The following is a 17,208-nucleotide window of genomic DNA, read 5'->3' as shown; positions in this document are numbered from 1 at the left end:
TGCGCCTGGAATTGTCTACGGAACTGCGGCGCATCAGTAGTGGTCAGAAGGTGGGGGGTTCCTTAGCCTACGTGATATAGGCTACAGGCCTGTAGCCTATAAGAAAATTAGGCTATGTTAAAATATCCTACGGTTTAAGAGTAGGGTTAGAGGCCAACGTTATAATTGTTGAACATTATGGACTATCTGAACAGTTCAGCTTACTAACATGCACAATATCAAATATCAGGGTTAGGGAGGGTATAATTTAATGCCTATTTTCTGTGTTGACTTCACTGAATAACCCTACCCTAACGTGATTACGTCCACATCTGGAATTGGGACCCAGGCAAAGTTGCCAACATGATGGAACTTCAGATCGACGAGGTTGTCTACCAGGACGATTATGGGTCCGTGTCAGTGATGTCGGAACGCGTGTCGGGCCTGGCCAATAGCATTTACCGGGAATTCGAGCGGCTGATCCGCAGCTATGACGAGGAGGTTGTGAAGGAGCTCATGCCACTAGTGGTAAACGTTCTGGAAAATCTCGACTCGGTTCTAACGGAGAACCAAGAACATGAGGTGGAGCTCGAGCTTTTAAAAGAAGACAACGAGCAGCTCATCACTCAGTACGAGCGCGAGAAGGCGCTGCGCAAGCAAGCGGAAGAGGTGAGATGGACACTTGCGTGTATTTTATATGACTCCCATTTTCACAGGCCCTACTGTCCACACAATTTGCCTTTTCTTTTTAGTTTATTTAATTATTGAGTGCAAAATTAGCGATGCACTGATCCACTTTTTTTTTTAGTTCCGATCCGATTCCAATAGGCCTACCTGAATTTGGATATCTGCCGATACAGATCCGATGCCATACCAGCGGTATTTTTTCTGGAATAATTATTTATCATTGACTTAATTAATTATTATCATTAACATAGCCTGCACTTATATTACTGTAGGGATATTGCTACTGTATGCCTACTGCATTTGTTTTTATTATTAGGATATCTTGTATCTTGTTGTTGAGCTGCCAAAACATAGCCTTATAATTTTACTCATCAATTTTACCCAACATATGGCTACTTGTAGGCTATATTGGATGTAGGCCTAGGTAGGTAGATTGATGATGTCAGGCCGATACCCGATCCATGTACCTCGTCTGGATCGAAGCCCGATCCCGATAGGCTACTGGATCAGATCGGTCCCATCTCTTTGCAAAAATCACACCAAAATGTGCCAATACACTTTACAATAAACTATACAACAATGTACATGCATGTATACTGTACATCAATGTACAACGACAAATTTAGTCGTTAATTGGATTAATAGTAACAAACTTATCTTAAATGTATCTAAAACAACCAGCGGAACAAACCATACTCTCAGCACAGAACCAATGCTTGATCTCTCCATTAATAACATAGCAATAAAGCAAGAGGTAGATAGGCCTACTAAACTTCTAGGTGTCATTATAGACAACAAATTATCATGGGACAAACATGTACAAAAACAAATACAAATGTTACTAAATACAAAAAATACAAATGTTATGTGCGTTTCATGACTCAGAAGAGCTTTTGAGCAGTAGTGCAAGAATTTAATAACCAGTTAATAAACATCTACATTATCTGATATTTATTCACAAAAAGGTTACACTTACCAACAACCCTGTTGCGTTGCTTAACAGTCCTGTCCATACAAACTCACAATAAAAAAGGAGCTTACATTTCAAATTTATTCACCTGTTGTCATTTTGCAAATACATCCACAAACGTATACTCTGTCCCCCGCCCCTCCCTCCTCAACTCTCCCTGTCTCCCCCCTCCCTCCTCCTCTCTCCTACCCACTCTCCCTGTCTCCCCTTGCTCTGTCCCCCTCCCTCCCTCCTCCTCTGTCCCCATTCCCCTACCCCCTCTCTCCCTGTCTCCCCCCTGCTGTCTCTCCCCTCCCTCCCCCCTCCTCTGTCCCCCATCTCCTACCTACTCTCCCTGTCTCCCCCCTCCCACCCACACTCCCTGTCTCTCCCCTCCCTCCTGTCCCCTCTCCTACCCACTCTCTCCCCGTCTCCCCCCTCCTAGCCACTCCCCCCTCCTCCCACTCACCCTCCCTGTCTCCCCCCTCCCACCCACCCTCCCTGTATCCCCCCTCCCTCCTTCTGTCCCCCCTCTCCTACCCACTCTCTCCCTCTGTCTCCCCCACCTCCCTCCTCTTCTCCTACTCCCTCCATCCCCCAGCAAAAACAACAACACAGTCTCGTGTCTGAACCTTCCTAAACCACATGATCTCTCCAATCCAATTACAAGACACCTTGATGTAGCTTGCTTGCGTTAAACAGTCCAGACAAGCTCAAATAAAATCAGAATTAAAACAAAATACAGTTGCAGCTTGATTCACCTCTTGTTGTCTTTTTGCAAACACATCCACAAAAGCATCAAGATTTATGGCCTTTGCTCTTTTTGTCTCCACACTTAGTACCCCCAAATTACCCAAGCGCTCATCACTCATTGTGGTTCTTAACATAGTTTTAATTAACTTAAGCACTGAAAAACTATGCTCACATGCTGCATGCAACGTTAACCAGCCTAGTATTTTGATCCATCAAAAGCAGTTAGCTGAAAACAATTATTTTAATTGTAAACAGAGTAATTGTTGTATAATAATTTACTTACCGATCCTATTCTTCTTTTGTAATGCTGTCCATGCGCCAAGAGTGCAGCAGTGTGCTTGCTGGCGTGCCTGTCTTGCTACATCAAATTGACCGCGCTCAGTAGGAAAGGTGTAGGACCACGCGAAGCGTGGTGCCCTATGTGTGCGCCTGATTAAAATATTGTGTTTTATTATTAGTTTTTGAAAGATTCTGGCATTCATATATTAACAGAGCCTAGTAATATTATATGCATGTTAGTTTCATTCAAAAATAAAATAAAAATTTAGATTTTCAGGAGGGGTGGCCAATGGGGTGGCCAGCTTTTTTATAAGGGTGGCACCGGCCACCCCTTGGGGGCGCCCCTGCGCTCTACGTCGAACAGAGCATGATCCTCTACCACTGTGCAAAGTTTTGTAAAAAGTGACCAGTTGGTTATAGGGGCTGCCATAGACTTCCATTGCAGAATGATAATAATAGAGAAACTACCAATTACAATAGGGTGCTTTGCACTTTCGTGCTTGGCCCCCTAATAAGACCCCAAAAGTGTAAAAGTATGTACATATATATAGTTTATATAAATCAGAGTAAGATGCAACACCACTCGAATATCACATGACCTAACATCAGGTGTATGTACCATCATACTGTGATGTGATACCAAATGGAAGATACTGTAGAAGGGATAGCAACAACATGGTATTAAAACATCTCTGCAGGTCTAAAAAGGTGACAATTTGGATCATACTAGCAAAAAAGACAATACCACAGCAATGGAGTACAGGTGCACAGAAACCACAGATTACAGAAATAAAATCAACTTGACTAGCAACTACACACAAGGCGTGGGGTGGAGGCAAATGCACTCTCACACACACCCCTCTGAGAAGAGGACTGGCCAGAGAGTGTCCTTAGAGGAAAGGCCGCAAATCAAAATCTTCCAAAAGCCATGAAATGCATTCATGGGTGGACGACTGTGCTCTCTGAGCACCATTTTCTAGTTTTAGTCACATTTAATTGTCCATCTTATAGCCACATTAAATTCCTTTCTTTCCCTTCTTCTCAGGATCATGTTGTGTCTACAACTGCATAATAGTGTAGCTTGCAGTACTTAAGTTGTACCTTAGATGTATCTCCAAGCCATAGACGGATTATGAAATGATGGGCCCCTGGGCACAGACAAGGGCCCCTCCACCCATTTCATTTACCGCCTTTATGAATTTGCCCAATGAGACGACATCCAAATCCAATTTGAAGATAATAAGAGAAATCTCACAATAAAAGCAGCTTTAGACAGCTCGGTTTTGACTCGAGGGACCTAGTGGGGAGGACTTGCTTTTTGGATTTCTCAACTATGGACCCAAAACAGTTGAAGGGCCCATATTGCATGGAGTACTCAGCCCCTCTAAAGTACTACAGATAAACACTCATTTAAAAATTAACATGATTGTTTCTTTCTTGTGACTTGTTATTGACATGAATGACTAAGCCCTTTAACTATGCGACAAGAAAGGGCCCCCTGAGCTCTTGGGCCCCTTGGCCCGGTAGGCCCGTTCGGTAATATGTCTAAAAAATCCAGCCATCTCACTGTTCTTGGGACTCCTGCTCATATGTTTGTATGATTGTTGAAAACAAACTAAGTCGCGAAGCATGTTTGTCAGGCATGGGAAATCTACTGAAGCAAGTTACATTACATTATATGACAGTCATTTAGCAGACGCTTTTATCCAAAGCGACTAACAATAATTGCAAGTTAAGTTTAGTTTTCTTTTTCACAGAAATGCAGCGTTACAGCAAAAATGTTCTACGGACACAAATACACACACACACGTCTGTGGTTTCACAACTAAACTACATAACAGACTCACCTCTTTCTTCACTGCTCCAGTGCACGGTGTTGATGTGTGTGCTTAATAACTCTCTATACAATCTACTGTATAGCGTGTGTGTGCGCACATTGCCTGCCACCACAGCAAAATGTGGACAGACAGAGATCCAGAACTGCTCATTTATGTTTAGATGGGATTGTTACTGCTTGTTAGCTAGCTAAGTTAATGCTAGCTAGCTGGCAATGACAATTTCCCAAATAGACAATGAGATGTAAACCAATCATATTCATCTTTATTTTTTATTGATTGCTATTAAGCATGCCTTGTCCTATAGTCTGCAATGGGTTTACTAGCTAGCTAGAAGGACAGATAAGATATTTTTCCTCCAGTACTGAGTGCTTGAGCCAACATTTGTTTGGGCATCACCTGCATGTCTGGGCATCTCAGGGAGCGGAGGATGGATAGGACCAGACAACATTCAACCAATGATATTAAGGAAAGCAAAGCAAACGTTATCCTGACATTTAAAAAAAATACTTTGTAAAGAACGTTTCATGAGTGAAAGCAAAAGTCAAGTTGCATGCGTTGCTCGAGTTGGTTACACTAGACGGTTGCGGAGGATTTCCAAAAGCAAATGCTCCTATTTGACAATATTTGGGATTTAAACCCAATGCTAATAGGGGACCTAATAAGATTAATGAGGCAGTCTGTAAACTTGAGCCATTTCTCCCTCTCCTTACTCTTGTCATGTCATAGTGTGAAATATGACGCAGTTGCTCTCGACTAAGGCTGAGACCCACTGTTGCACATGAGGAGTGAGTGACAGGAGAGCAGAGCAGACAGGGGGTCTCATCCCAAGCTTATATTTTAGGCTATAATTTATGTATTATTTGATGAAAGTGGGTGCTGATATGAGAAAATGAATATATAGCCTAGACTAAGTAGGATTCAAGGATTCTTCCATTGGTAGGCCTACATCCAATAAACAAGTAGCCATATGTTGGGTAAAATTGATAAGTAAAATTATTTTTGGGCTCCTCAACAGCAAGATACAAGATATCCTAATAATAATAATAATAACAGTCCAATGCAGTAGTAGCAATACAGTAAGAATATGCTGTGTGCAAAGTGTATAAAGTGTATGTTAATGATAATAATTATTCAAGAAGAAAGACCACTGGTATTGGTATCGGATCGGTATCGGCAGATAATCAAATTCTGGTACCGGTTCTGGTATTGGAATCGGATCGGAACTGAAAAGAAGTGGATCGGTGCATCTCTAAACATTTAGTTAATGTTTTGTTATTTTGTTTAATGAAATGAATGGTGTAGCAGTGGTATTCAGATGTTAGAGTATCTCCGTAAACAAGCCAGATGTAAACAGTAAACATGTCTCCCACCCATGATGCATGTTCCTTTGTGGGGATGGAGTAGAAACATTATATTTTCTTCATGAATGTATGAATATATTAAATGTTTTAAATGTCATTTTATGTGCCCCTGTAATCCGTGAGGCAGGACCATTGCCAGCAAATTTGGGCCACCATTGCCATCTAGGGGGAATATTTCTCATAGTGATTTTTGGCAAGGTATACAGCACTAGTGCTAGAAAATATGTGATAGCATTGCAGCTGTGGTAGCTTTCTGTGTGTTCTCACTCAATCTATAACCCCATGCCAAAACACACTTTTCAAAATTATACATAGTAAAGAGGTTTGAGGCATTCTGCTTCAAACTGATGGTTCTCTCTTATTATTGACCCTTTCTCTTTGAAAATCGGTGGGAATATAGCTCACACAATGTTTTTCTGAAAAGTTGTTAAAATTATTATCTCTATAAATGTTGGCAGTGACAACAGTGACTATTTAGTACAAGATGTACCTCTGTTTATATGAAAGGTGTAACAAAAGTTTCCCCTGTACATAACCTAAAGAATGAATAAAATGTTATGAATAGCATTTTATCACCATCTAGGCGACACTACACACTAATACATTTTCGTTTTAAAACTGCACTTAGAGAGAAATTTGGAGGCCCAAGTCAAGCAATTTCAACGAGATCATAGATCAGACTTAATATCAGATCAATCATTAGACAGGAGACATTCTGTCCATCTGATGTGAGTGAAAGGTAGTGCTTATATCTCCATAACAAATCGACTAGAACAGCTTCTTATTGGACTGCTGAAAAGAAATCATGGCACCAAGACTCAAACACTGAGGGGTCACTGCTCTAGTTCAGTCATAGTAATGACATGATATATGCTGTGGCTTGTGGTCGTCTTCACCAATCTTGCGAGAGCAAACTCTCTCTCCGTCTTGATACTCACACATTAGACCAGCAAATCCTCCTCTTCACCCTCGGGGAGAAAAGCGTCACAGGCTCTGCACTCTCCCTGTTTGCATCCTACCAGACGGAACCATTACATTACATTACCGTCACTAAGCAGATGCTTTTAGCCAATGTGACTTACAATGAGAGATAAATTAAACATCCAGTGCCTAAGTAGCACAAGTTGTGGACTACCAGTGTTTGATACCCTTATATGTGCATACAATCCATACAATTGGTATAATCGAGAAATTACAGTGATAAAGTAATTATCTTGTTCAGAAACCTTATATTATACACTTATTCCTATAATTGTAGTAGGAGTCTATCCGTCAGTAACAATATGGAAAATATCATGACATTGATAAAACTCAAGAAATCTCTCCAAATTAGGCTTCTTACCTTTTGGGTGGTGGGGTAACACACACACACACACACACATATATACATATATATATATATATATATATATATATATATAGAGAGAGAGAGAGAGAGAGAGAGAGAGAGAGAGAGAGAGAGAGGCGGGGGGGTATGTACAGTACGTCATTGACCCATATACAGCATGTGTATTACTAGATATATAGTAATAGATATATGTGACGCATGTGATGCATATCTACAGATGCATGTGCCATTTTATTGACTTTTCCCAAAATAAACAACAGAAATAATTTTCAAAAAAAAAAAGAAAGAAAAAGATTTGCTCTACTAAAATTGGGCACTGTACTGCAAGAACCACCAATTACCAGTTTTCAATGTAGAATTTTATAACAATATTTGATTAAAAGTGATTGAACTCAGTTGTCATTGTGACAAATTTCAATGTTTGGGATCACTAGTGAAAAAATGCCACTAGGTTGAATATACGTATTGTACTTTATACTGGCCACTTCTCAGAAATTTTTATTTCAGGGTAGTATTATACAATACATGGCAGCACACATAAAGCTACCACTGGTGCAATGCTATCACACATTTTATAACTCTAGAGATGTATACCTTGCCAAAAATCACTATGTGCATTATTAGTCTCAGATGGCAATGACCAACCCTACTGGTTCATGGACTATTTCTTTCAATTCTGGAAATCCAGAAAACTGCACAAATGACTCATTTGTCTTGCAAATATGCAGTGTGCACCAGTCAGTTTTTTGCCTGCATCATGGCAACACAAAGCAGATGCAGTTATGCCTTTCCTGCATTTGAGAATGTCCGACCATCTGCAGCTAAATCAAAGGATTCAGAGTATGATAGACTATAATAATAGACAACAAGCATAGTTTTTATGTACAAAGCAAAATGTCCTTATGGTAAATGGTAAATGGACTACACTTATATAGCGCTTTTCCACCTTAGCGGCACTCAAAGCGCTTTACAATGGCCTCTCATTCACCCATTCACACACACATTCACACACCAATGGCGGTAGCTGCCATGCAAGGTGCTAACCTGCTCATTGGGAGCAATTTGGGGTTAGGTGTCTTGCTCAAGGACACTTCGACATGTGGACAGTCGGAGCTGGGATTCGAACCACTGACCCTTCGATCACTGAACGACCCGCTCTACCAACTGAGCTACAGCCGCCCCCTTATGGCTATGTTATGGGAAAAATGAATTGTGGCAAGCACCCACAGGTGGCTTTTTGGTTAGTTTTGCAACATGTTACACCATACATGTTATTATGCAATGCTATTGACTGTAGTCAAGAAGATGGAACTTCGAAGAAGCGTAGAATGGTTATGTAAAGGGGTGAATTTGAACATGACAAATAGGCAGAGCAATTTTGTTCTAAGACAGTAATGGAGTGGGGGATTATGAGTGAAAGGGGTGGGGCATCATGAGAAATCAATACTGCACAGAGGAAGTCTGCAGTTGTAACCTGATTCTTGTTTATGAAGAGAGATGGAGAGGAAGAGAGCAATAGGGAGGTGGAGAGACAAAAACAATGTGGAAATGCAGAGATGCACATAGAAGGAGAAAGATAGCGACTCGCCCAGGGGGAGACAGATGCAAGGAGATGAATAGACAGATGAAGAATGAGAATAAATGAGACAAAGATGCAGAGGGATGAAGAGAGTGAGAATTTCAAGGCCAAATTGAAACAACAAGCTCCTAGAATCCTGGGAAAGATGAACAGCAGGACAGCTTCTGAGTTACCAGGCTTTCAAGTGAAACATTACTGTCTATGGATAAGATATGAACATAGGTATATATTGGGGCTCCTGTTGGTCTGCAATTTCTGAAATGTAGGCCTGTCCCCCACACCCAGCTAAGGGTGGCTGACATTGCAGTAGTACCAAAAGGTACATTAGGACATGATATATTTTGTGAGTGTGTGCGCATGTGGTGTGGGTAGGGTCTTTAGCCTACATGACATATTGTTACTGCAAACACATCTCTATGATTGCATCAATCAGTATGTGCTTAGTAAATTATTAGTATATTTGATAGCATATGAAACTAGAAATGGTGCTTGGAGAGCACATCCATCAACTTCCGCCTATGAATGCGTTTCACATGCGTGCAAGCTGCGAGATGTGTTGAGATCTTCATGCCAGTCCAAACTCCGTGTCTCTGTGACCTTCCCACGTCGAGATATGGCTGTTTCAACCCCCCCCCCCCTCCTTTGACTATAAATGGGGGGGGGGGGTTGCTCATGAGCCAAGTAAAAAAAATTACTGCCGGTAAATGGTCGTCTGTGTTTGGGCGGCTCTGTGGTGCCCCCCTCGGGTCGCAGCCAGCAACAGGCAGTTGGGTGCACTCGGGGCTCTCCCCACATACACCCCAGTCCAAACCCTGCGTCTCTAGGGCCCCCACATAGAGAGCTGACTTTGTTCTAAGTTTTGTTTTCATTTCATTTCGCTCCGTGATTGGGATACGCTCCAAATTTTATGGGTTCTAAGATGGACCATGTCGGACTTACCCCCAATCCTACCCTTGATGCTGAGTGCCAAACAGGGAGGCATTGGGTACCTTTTTTATAGTCTTTGGTATGACTCGGCCAGGGATTGAACCCCCAACCTCCCAGCGGACACTCTAACCACAAGGCCACAGAGCTGGTCTTACTTATTACTTACTAAGTTGGACCATGCTACACCCTTCCACCGAGTTTCATCGGTCTGGTAGTTTGTGCATAATCCTGCTAACAAATAAACTAATAAATAAACACACAGCACCGAAAACATTACCTCTTGCCCTGTGCTGTCGCTGGAGTGAAGGTAATTGGGAGCCAAGCAGCGAAGCTGCGCAGGCACCCATTGTTCTTGTACCTTTTCTTATTTCTTTCTTCTATCTTATTCTTCTTCTGCCATGGGAGTCTATGACAGCCCATAGAACCGTATGGTAAAAAGTTGTGAAAATTAGCACACTCATTCGGGACAGTGCCCTGACCGCCCCCACCAAGTCTCATGTCCACACCTCGCACTCTAATGCCACCAACGTGTCAAAGTTGGAGGTGCATTTAGGCACGCAACTTTTGACCCGTCGGCCCGATTTAAAAAAATGATGTACCATTGGATTCCTTGGCTCAAGCCGAGTTCAAGGCACTCTATGACATCAGTTATCACCATTGGATTTTCCGCCATTTTGGATTTTGTGAAAAACACTTAAAATGTATCTCCTCCTAGGAATCTTCACCAATCTGCACAAAACTCGGTGGGTGTCATCTCTAGACCACTGTCTATAGGAAACTTAAAGGGATTTTTGATTGTCCATTGCGTTCGCTCGTTACAGCCAATCAAATTCGGTGGCGAAGCTGGCAAACAGGAAGTGGTATTCTATCTTTGCAACGGTGTGAAGTATCAAAACCTAATTTGGCACACTCATTGGGAACAATCCCATGACCCCTGTCAGCAAGTGTCATCGCGACAGCTCGAACCCTCTAGCGCCACCACAAGTCAAAGTTGGAAATGCGTTTAGGCACACAACTTTTGACCTGTGTGACCGATTTTCAAAAATGAGGTACCGTTGGAATCCCTGGCTCATGCCGAGTTCATCGCACCCTATGATGTCATTTTCCAAAAATTGGATTTCCTGCCATTTTTGTAAAACACTTAAAATGTATCTTCTCCTAGGGATTTTCACCAATCTACATGAAACTGGCTGTACACATTCTCTAGACCAATGTCCACAAAAGTATTACAGGGATTTTCGATTGTCGAAGGTGTTCGCTAGCTACAGCCAAGCGAATTCGGCATCCAAGCCGCCAAACAGGAAGTGTGGTCATATCTCAGTAACATTTTGATGTATCATAACCACATTAGGCACACTCATCCGGGACAGTCTCGTGACCCCTGACCCATTTCCAAAGTTGGAAATGCGTTTATTCTGAACCGTATGCCCGATTTTCAAAACTGCGGTAGGGATTCGAATGTGGCTATGGTGTGTTTTTTACTTGTTGTCTTTGACGCGCTGGTCGCGCATCCTGCTTGGCCCCCACATTGCTGCTTGCAGCTATATTTACTTTCATAGTGTTATTCTGAAACCATTTATGCTATGTCCTCTGATAACGTTGTAGATTCTAGTTCCCAACTCTGTAGTCTTTCCTCTTCTGGCTCAGTAGTCTTCTCGTCAGAACTCATGGCTTAGACCTATGGGGAGGGAGAGAGAGAGAGAGAGGGAGGGAGGGAGGGAGGGAGGGAGAGAGAGGGTGAGTGAAAGATCCAGAAAGAAGGGTCTAAGAAGAACAGGGTTAATATTGTCTACATTCCCTTTCATACCCATTACTCAAACAACTGTATTGTGACGACTGATAGTCAAGCCCGATTTAATGCACGGGCTTACCGGGGCTTCAGCCCCGGGGCCCAACGGCGTAAAGGGCCCACAGCCCGCTGTGGGCCCTTTCCGCTGCACAGCCCGCTACGGGCGTCCTGCGTTCATTGGAGCGGACTCGAAGTGGCTCAAGTTCAAACTCCGCTAATATAAGCGCGATTCGATTGCCGATTTGATTGGCTCTGTGACTGGAGTATTTACATACCGTGATTTGATTAGCTGGTGATTTGACTGGCTGCTTGAGTGAAGTTTTGTGAGCGACTTCGACTTGAGAGACAACATAATATAGCCAAAGATGTCAATGGAAACTCAAAGAAAAGTGAAAGTGGGTCGACTAAACGTAAAAAAACAAAGAGATACATTAGAAAGGGAAACACATTTACTGACAAAAATCCCAAAGTTAACGGGGTATTTCAAAGTAGCTGCAAGTGCTGGGCCTGAGGACGAAGACCCTGCGTCAACATTGGCCGATGAGTCGCCGGCAGTTAGAGCTGAGGAGACGGGCAACATCAGCCACAAGCAAACTAGGCCTTTTGCACACCAGATATTTTGAGCTTGTAAACGAGAATGACAAGTTTAATTAATAAGGTTGATTAACGTTCTACTCCATTGTGACAGGGCCGTAATCAAAGCTATTAATTACACCGATGTAGGCTACGCCTACGATGGATGCCCTGTCAAAGTAGCTAGCTACCTGCCTGGCTGTGCAACAGGGCTATGCTCTATAGCTAGCATAGCTTTACTCGTTTTTGAAAATGTAGCGAATGCTTTAGCTAAATTCATCTGCTGCAATGCTTCAAAAGAAATACCATTCAGATTAATAAGAAAGATGGACCTGTCTTCAGTATTTCCAAACATGGATATAGCCTTAAGGATTTACTTAACTCTGCCTGTATCCAATGCCTCTCGAGAGCGCTCCTTTTCAAAACTCAGACCTCAAAAACAGACTGCGCTCTACAATGGGACAAGAAAGACTCAACCACTTGACATTGATGTCTTTGGAAAATGACATTCTTAGAGCACTTTGCCGCTCTAATTAGGAACTTTGCCAGGCGTAAAGCCAGGAAGAAGCCTTTTTAAAGGTAAGAATGCATTGAATGCAAATCAAATTTAAACCTAAGGCATTATTAGCCTACCTGCGCGTTTCTATTGATCAGTAGGCTATCTTATGCTTGCTCTACTTGTGAGTGGACAGAATGATGCGTGCAGCCAGGTTGTATGTGATGAATAGGTTTTTGTTATTGATGCTCAGGGCTTGTGTTGGTGAGGGAGGGGGGTTAAAGGGAGCGTGCCTGCGTCATTAGTTCAGAGTGATGTTGGCGCTAGAGTGTGGATGTTGAGTTGCTGGACCGGAGTGTGTGCGCCTGGCTTAAGAGTAGAATTGTAAATTTTGACTTATAAATATGAAACTTGGCTCAAATAATAAGCAAATTAATAATACAATATGCTGCGTTGCAGAGATTGTTACAATATAGTGAAATTGTGTGTGTGTGTTGGTAGCAGTGGCGGGGGTGGTGTTGCTGGTGGTGGTGAGGGTACTGTTACTGGGGGGGGGGCTAGGAAAATGCTTAGCCCCGGGGCCCATGGGTGCCTTAATGCGGGCCTGCTGATAGTACTCAAACACTGTGAGGATGGCTAATCTCTTTGATGTCCTTTGTATACTGCTCCTGTAACAGTGTGGAGTTTCCCCCCAGAATCAAGTACTTACCTATCTACCTACCTAATCTGACACAGACACTACCTTATCAGATACACCTTGACCGCTACCTTATGAATTACCAGCTTGTAGCCTGTATCTTGAAAACCATCAAGATTCTGGATCCAGTGGATTCCTGCAATTGAATCAGCAGGATTGAAAAGATTACTTGTGTTTCCTCTCAGCAAAAGACAAACTTTCATTCTCTCCGCTCAGAGCAGAGGCTCCTTAGAAATTACAATTTCTAATAATAATAATAAATGTAGCCGCCATATGTATGAGAGCAGCATGGCTAATGACATGAGAAAAGCCTAGGTTAGGTGAGGGGGCTTGTCAGGGATTTTACATTACATTACAGTCATTAAGCAGGCGCTTTTATCCAAAGCGACTTACAATGAGTGCATTCAACGTAGTTAGTCAAATCTACTAACATGTTGAATTTGGATTTGAATTAGCACGTCTACTATTGTCCAAGTACTGCTTCTGTACGGCATTTGAGGTCAGTTATTGTGTATGTAGCCTAAGTGGCGTCAAGAGCATTTTGGCAGACTGAGGATTACAGATTTAAGATTATGTAGCACTGCAGTACCCCTGGAAAAAAGCTCCATTGTGAACAGCTTTGAAAATTATGCACAGGCCTTTGGTGCAGGGCTCCAGACTAACATTTCCCACTGGTTGCTAATGTGCTGGTGCCATTAACTGTTTTAGCTAGTTGCACCAGTACAAAATTTCACTGCAGCATTTCGGCTGCTGCGGCTGCACAATACAGTCCCTCCAGAAAAACGTGATTATGCGATCGCATAATTCATTGCATAATCAGGCAAAAGGCGCAGATTATGCAAGGGTCACATAATTTTAGAAAGAGCGCATTTTCACTGCGATAATCACTGAACTCCGCACAAAAAACGTGGAATATGCGGAGCTCGCTTGATTTCATGCTTTAAGTTTTAATATTTTTCACCTCGTTTGTAGGGTTGCCACCTTCAATGGGGAAAAATAAGGGACACCTTGCCAGCAGTCCCATGCTCACGGAACACAAATCAAGCAGAGGTCTGGGGGTCCTCCCCCATGAGATTATGAGTGTCAGACATCTCATTTCCTGCATTCTAGTGAATTGCACCAATTTATGTTTAATGCATCAAGTTCAAAGTCCTCTGCTATTCTCATCATGAATGAAGGAAATAAATAGCAAATAAGAGTAGGCTAAAGCACAGCTGCATCTATTATATTAAGATCAAATCAATAAACATCAGATCATAGACATGGGCAAAATGTTTGGTCTGATAAACTTGGAAATAGCAAATGACCTGGACGACCACAGAGACCAGACATTGGCATAATGGTTGTTTATAAGTTTCATCATCACTGTAAGTTTTAAGACTGCCTTCAATCATGACGCCGTTCTATTACCGTACCTGGTCTAGGCGCTCTCGCATAGGCTATGGTTTTGTTATTTCTCGTAGGCTATCATTCCAAGCATGTGAAGATGTAATAGTGTAGGCTATAAACATTAGAGTGGGGTGTGCACGAAAATACAGGACAGGTTCTTGCATTTTTCATATATTCTCGCAATATTCGCAAGTTCCCGCAACTTCAGAAAATCCCTGCATTTTCAACGCATAAAATCACATAAAACCCCTGCATATTCCATTGCATAATCAAGGATTTTTGCCTGCATAATCAAGGATTTTTGCCCACATAATCAAGGATTTTTTCTGGAGGGACTGACAATAGGCTACTTGGGAAGCCAAATTAGCTTTTTTCATACTGAAATGATCAAAGATTTGTTTAGATTTGCATTGAAATCAAAATACACCAACAGTAAGCAGATAAGGTGCAACAATTATTGTGAATAAACATTGCTTGACTTATACACACAGCTAGACCACTCAGAGCACATTCCCTAAAGCAGCAATAAGCATTTTCCTACCACTAGATGGCAGTAAGAGACTTGTTTACAAATTAAAGGCCTAAAGTGTGCAATATGTAGTTTAAGGCACGGGGGCGGAGCAAAGTTAAGGGCCGTAATTTATGCTGGAATAACAAGACATGGCGACTGGAAGGGATGAGTCATTGAAGTTGGATGCTGTTAGGACGCTATGGTTCAATGAAACAATCTGATATCAGGTGGCTTTAATTAGTTTTGAAAAATGTAAAAAAGTCAGTTATTGCATCTTTTATAATTTATGTTCAGGGCTTGTAAATTTGACACTCAGGTGAGACTAATCAAGATGAAGGACATGTGTAGACAATCACACAGACCCACCAGGACAGGGAGTGAAGGGTTAACTGAAAAGACACAAGGGGAATTGACAAAAACAGGAAACAACAGTACAGGTCACAAGGAAAGACACTGGGGAACAGTCACTGTGTAATGGGGAATAGTCACACAGGAACAGGGCGGAGCGTGACGGTGCAGATAGTATTAACTACAACTCACGTACGATATAGGTCCTTGCACACAAATTCAACAACTGAGAGTGTGGTACAGTCAGCCTGCAATACTTTGTCCTACCACGTGGTGAGAGCAACGACAATGGCAAGGAAGTTTTAGCAGTGTGTTCATACCACCCCAGACCACCTCCTTATTCAGTGTTGCACGATAGCTGCCAGGAGGCGTCGTTGAGCAAGCAAACTCAATTCGTCTGGCAGTAGTTCTGGTCTACTCCCTGTCAAAATGTGTCTGGGTGATGTAATCGTAATCTCTTTGCTATACCAACGGGACATGCTATAATTCTTGACATTCCTGTGTAGCATTTGCACGTTTGCTTTGCCTCAGAATCATCATTGATTGAGGTCAGCTAGCTTAAAATGCATGTGAAGTGTGCATATGTAGTAGCTAAATTTGTCCATGGAAAAAAAAATGTTTTAGCAGATATTTTATTTATAACAGGATTTTCAGCAATTGCATGTTTATATGTGTGGTATTTATTCAGTTTGAGAAATCCCATGATCTGCAATTTGGCATGGCAGCTCCATTATGTTCACAGCTGCCTTAACCACTCTCAGTTGTTGAATTTGTGCGCGAGGACTTATATCGTGCAAGTGGCAGTTAATATCTGTGCGTGTGAAATAATTTGCGAGCATGTTTTATCAAGCTCCTGACTTTTGACATATCTGACGTCGTAATGATGGGCATCACCAGCAGATGCCAGTATGAATAATGTTCCTCTCTATGTTCATCCCTCAGAAATTTATTGAATTTGAGGATGCATTGGAGGCAGAAAAGAAGGACCTGCAGACTCATGTGGAGAGTCTGGAGCTGCAGGGAAAACAGTTGGAGCTCAAGACCAAGAACTATTCAGACCAGAGTGAGTGCAGACCTCTTATTCTATTTGTCCCACAGGGAAGCTTTTGAAACCTGGGTCGCAAAAGTGCACTGTGAATACATACATAAAACCAATAGATATATACATATATATATATATAGCCAGGTGTGCACTATTTTTTAGCCAATCATACAATATTATGTGTCTGCACCACACACACTGAGTATACATGACAAGAATCTTACTTTGAGCGACACACAGAATACGTGTGCAACATACTCTCTAATTTCACACCTTTTTGTTAACCATATGTTATTAAGTTTCTATGCTGTGGGTGTTGTTATTACTGGCTGATGAATAATGGTTGTTTTGCAGTTACTCGTCTGGAGGAGCGTGAGTCCGACATGAAGAAGGAATTTAACGCTCTACACCAGCGTCACACAGAGGTAGGCTATTCCATTATTTATCCAACTTTTATTTAGACTTAAAACATGAAGGCCCACACCAAGCAGATAGATAAAATGTACAGGTATGACTGCAGTACAGTGCTGACCTGTCAAAAACACATACACTATTATAATGTGACAGAGGGCTGGAGAGTCCCGCTGGCTAGCTCTCATAGCTGATACAAGTTCTGGCTACATTTGTCTAGGGTGTATGATCAGGGGTGAAAATTAACTTTTT

The 17,208-nt window shown here is 42.1% G+C and overlaps 1 protein-coding gene across 2 annotated transcripts in view; it reads left to right on the top strand.

Annotated features, from left to right (window-relative positions):
• Positions 1–277: 277 nt before the first annotated feature.
• The window catches only part of mapk8ip3 (mitogen-activated protein kinase 8 interacting protein 3), an 80,025-nt gene continuing 63,094 nt past the window's right edge, over positions 278–17,208 (top strand). For both annotated transcript variants that reach the window (XM_084438841.1, XM_084438840.1), the window contains exons 1-3: positions 278–648; positions 16,446–16,566; positions 16,900–16,970. In XM_084438841.1, the coding sequence (XP_084294967.1) occupies positions 343–648; positions 16,446–16,566; positions 16,900–16,970 (498 nt within the window). In that variant the 5' untranslated portion in view covers positions 278–342. The remainder of the gene's footprint in view (positions 649–16,445; positions 16,567–16,899; positions 16,971–17,208) is intronic.

This window comes from Borostomias antarcticus (genome assembly GCF_949987555.1).
Source record: "Borostomias antarcticus genome assembly, chromosome: 5".
Lineage (NCBI taxonomy): Eukaryota > Metazoa > Chordata > Actinopteri > Stomiiformes > Stomiidae > Borostomias > Borostomias antarcticus.
This window is presented reverse-complemented; position numbering and strand designations above follow the sequence as displayed.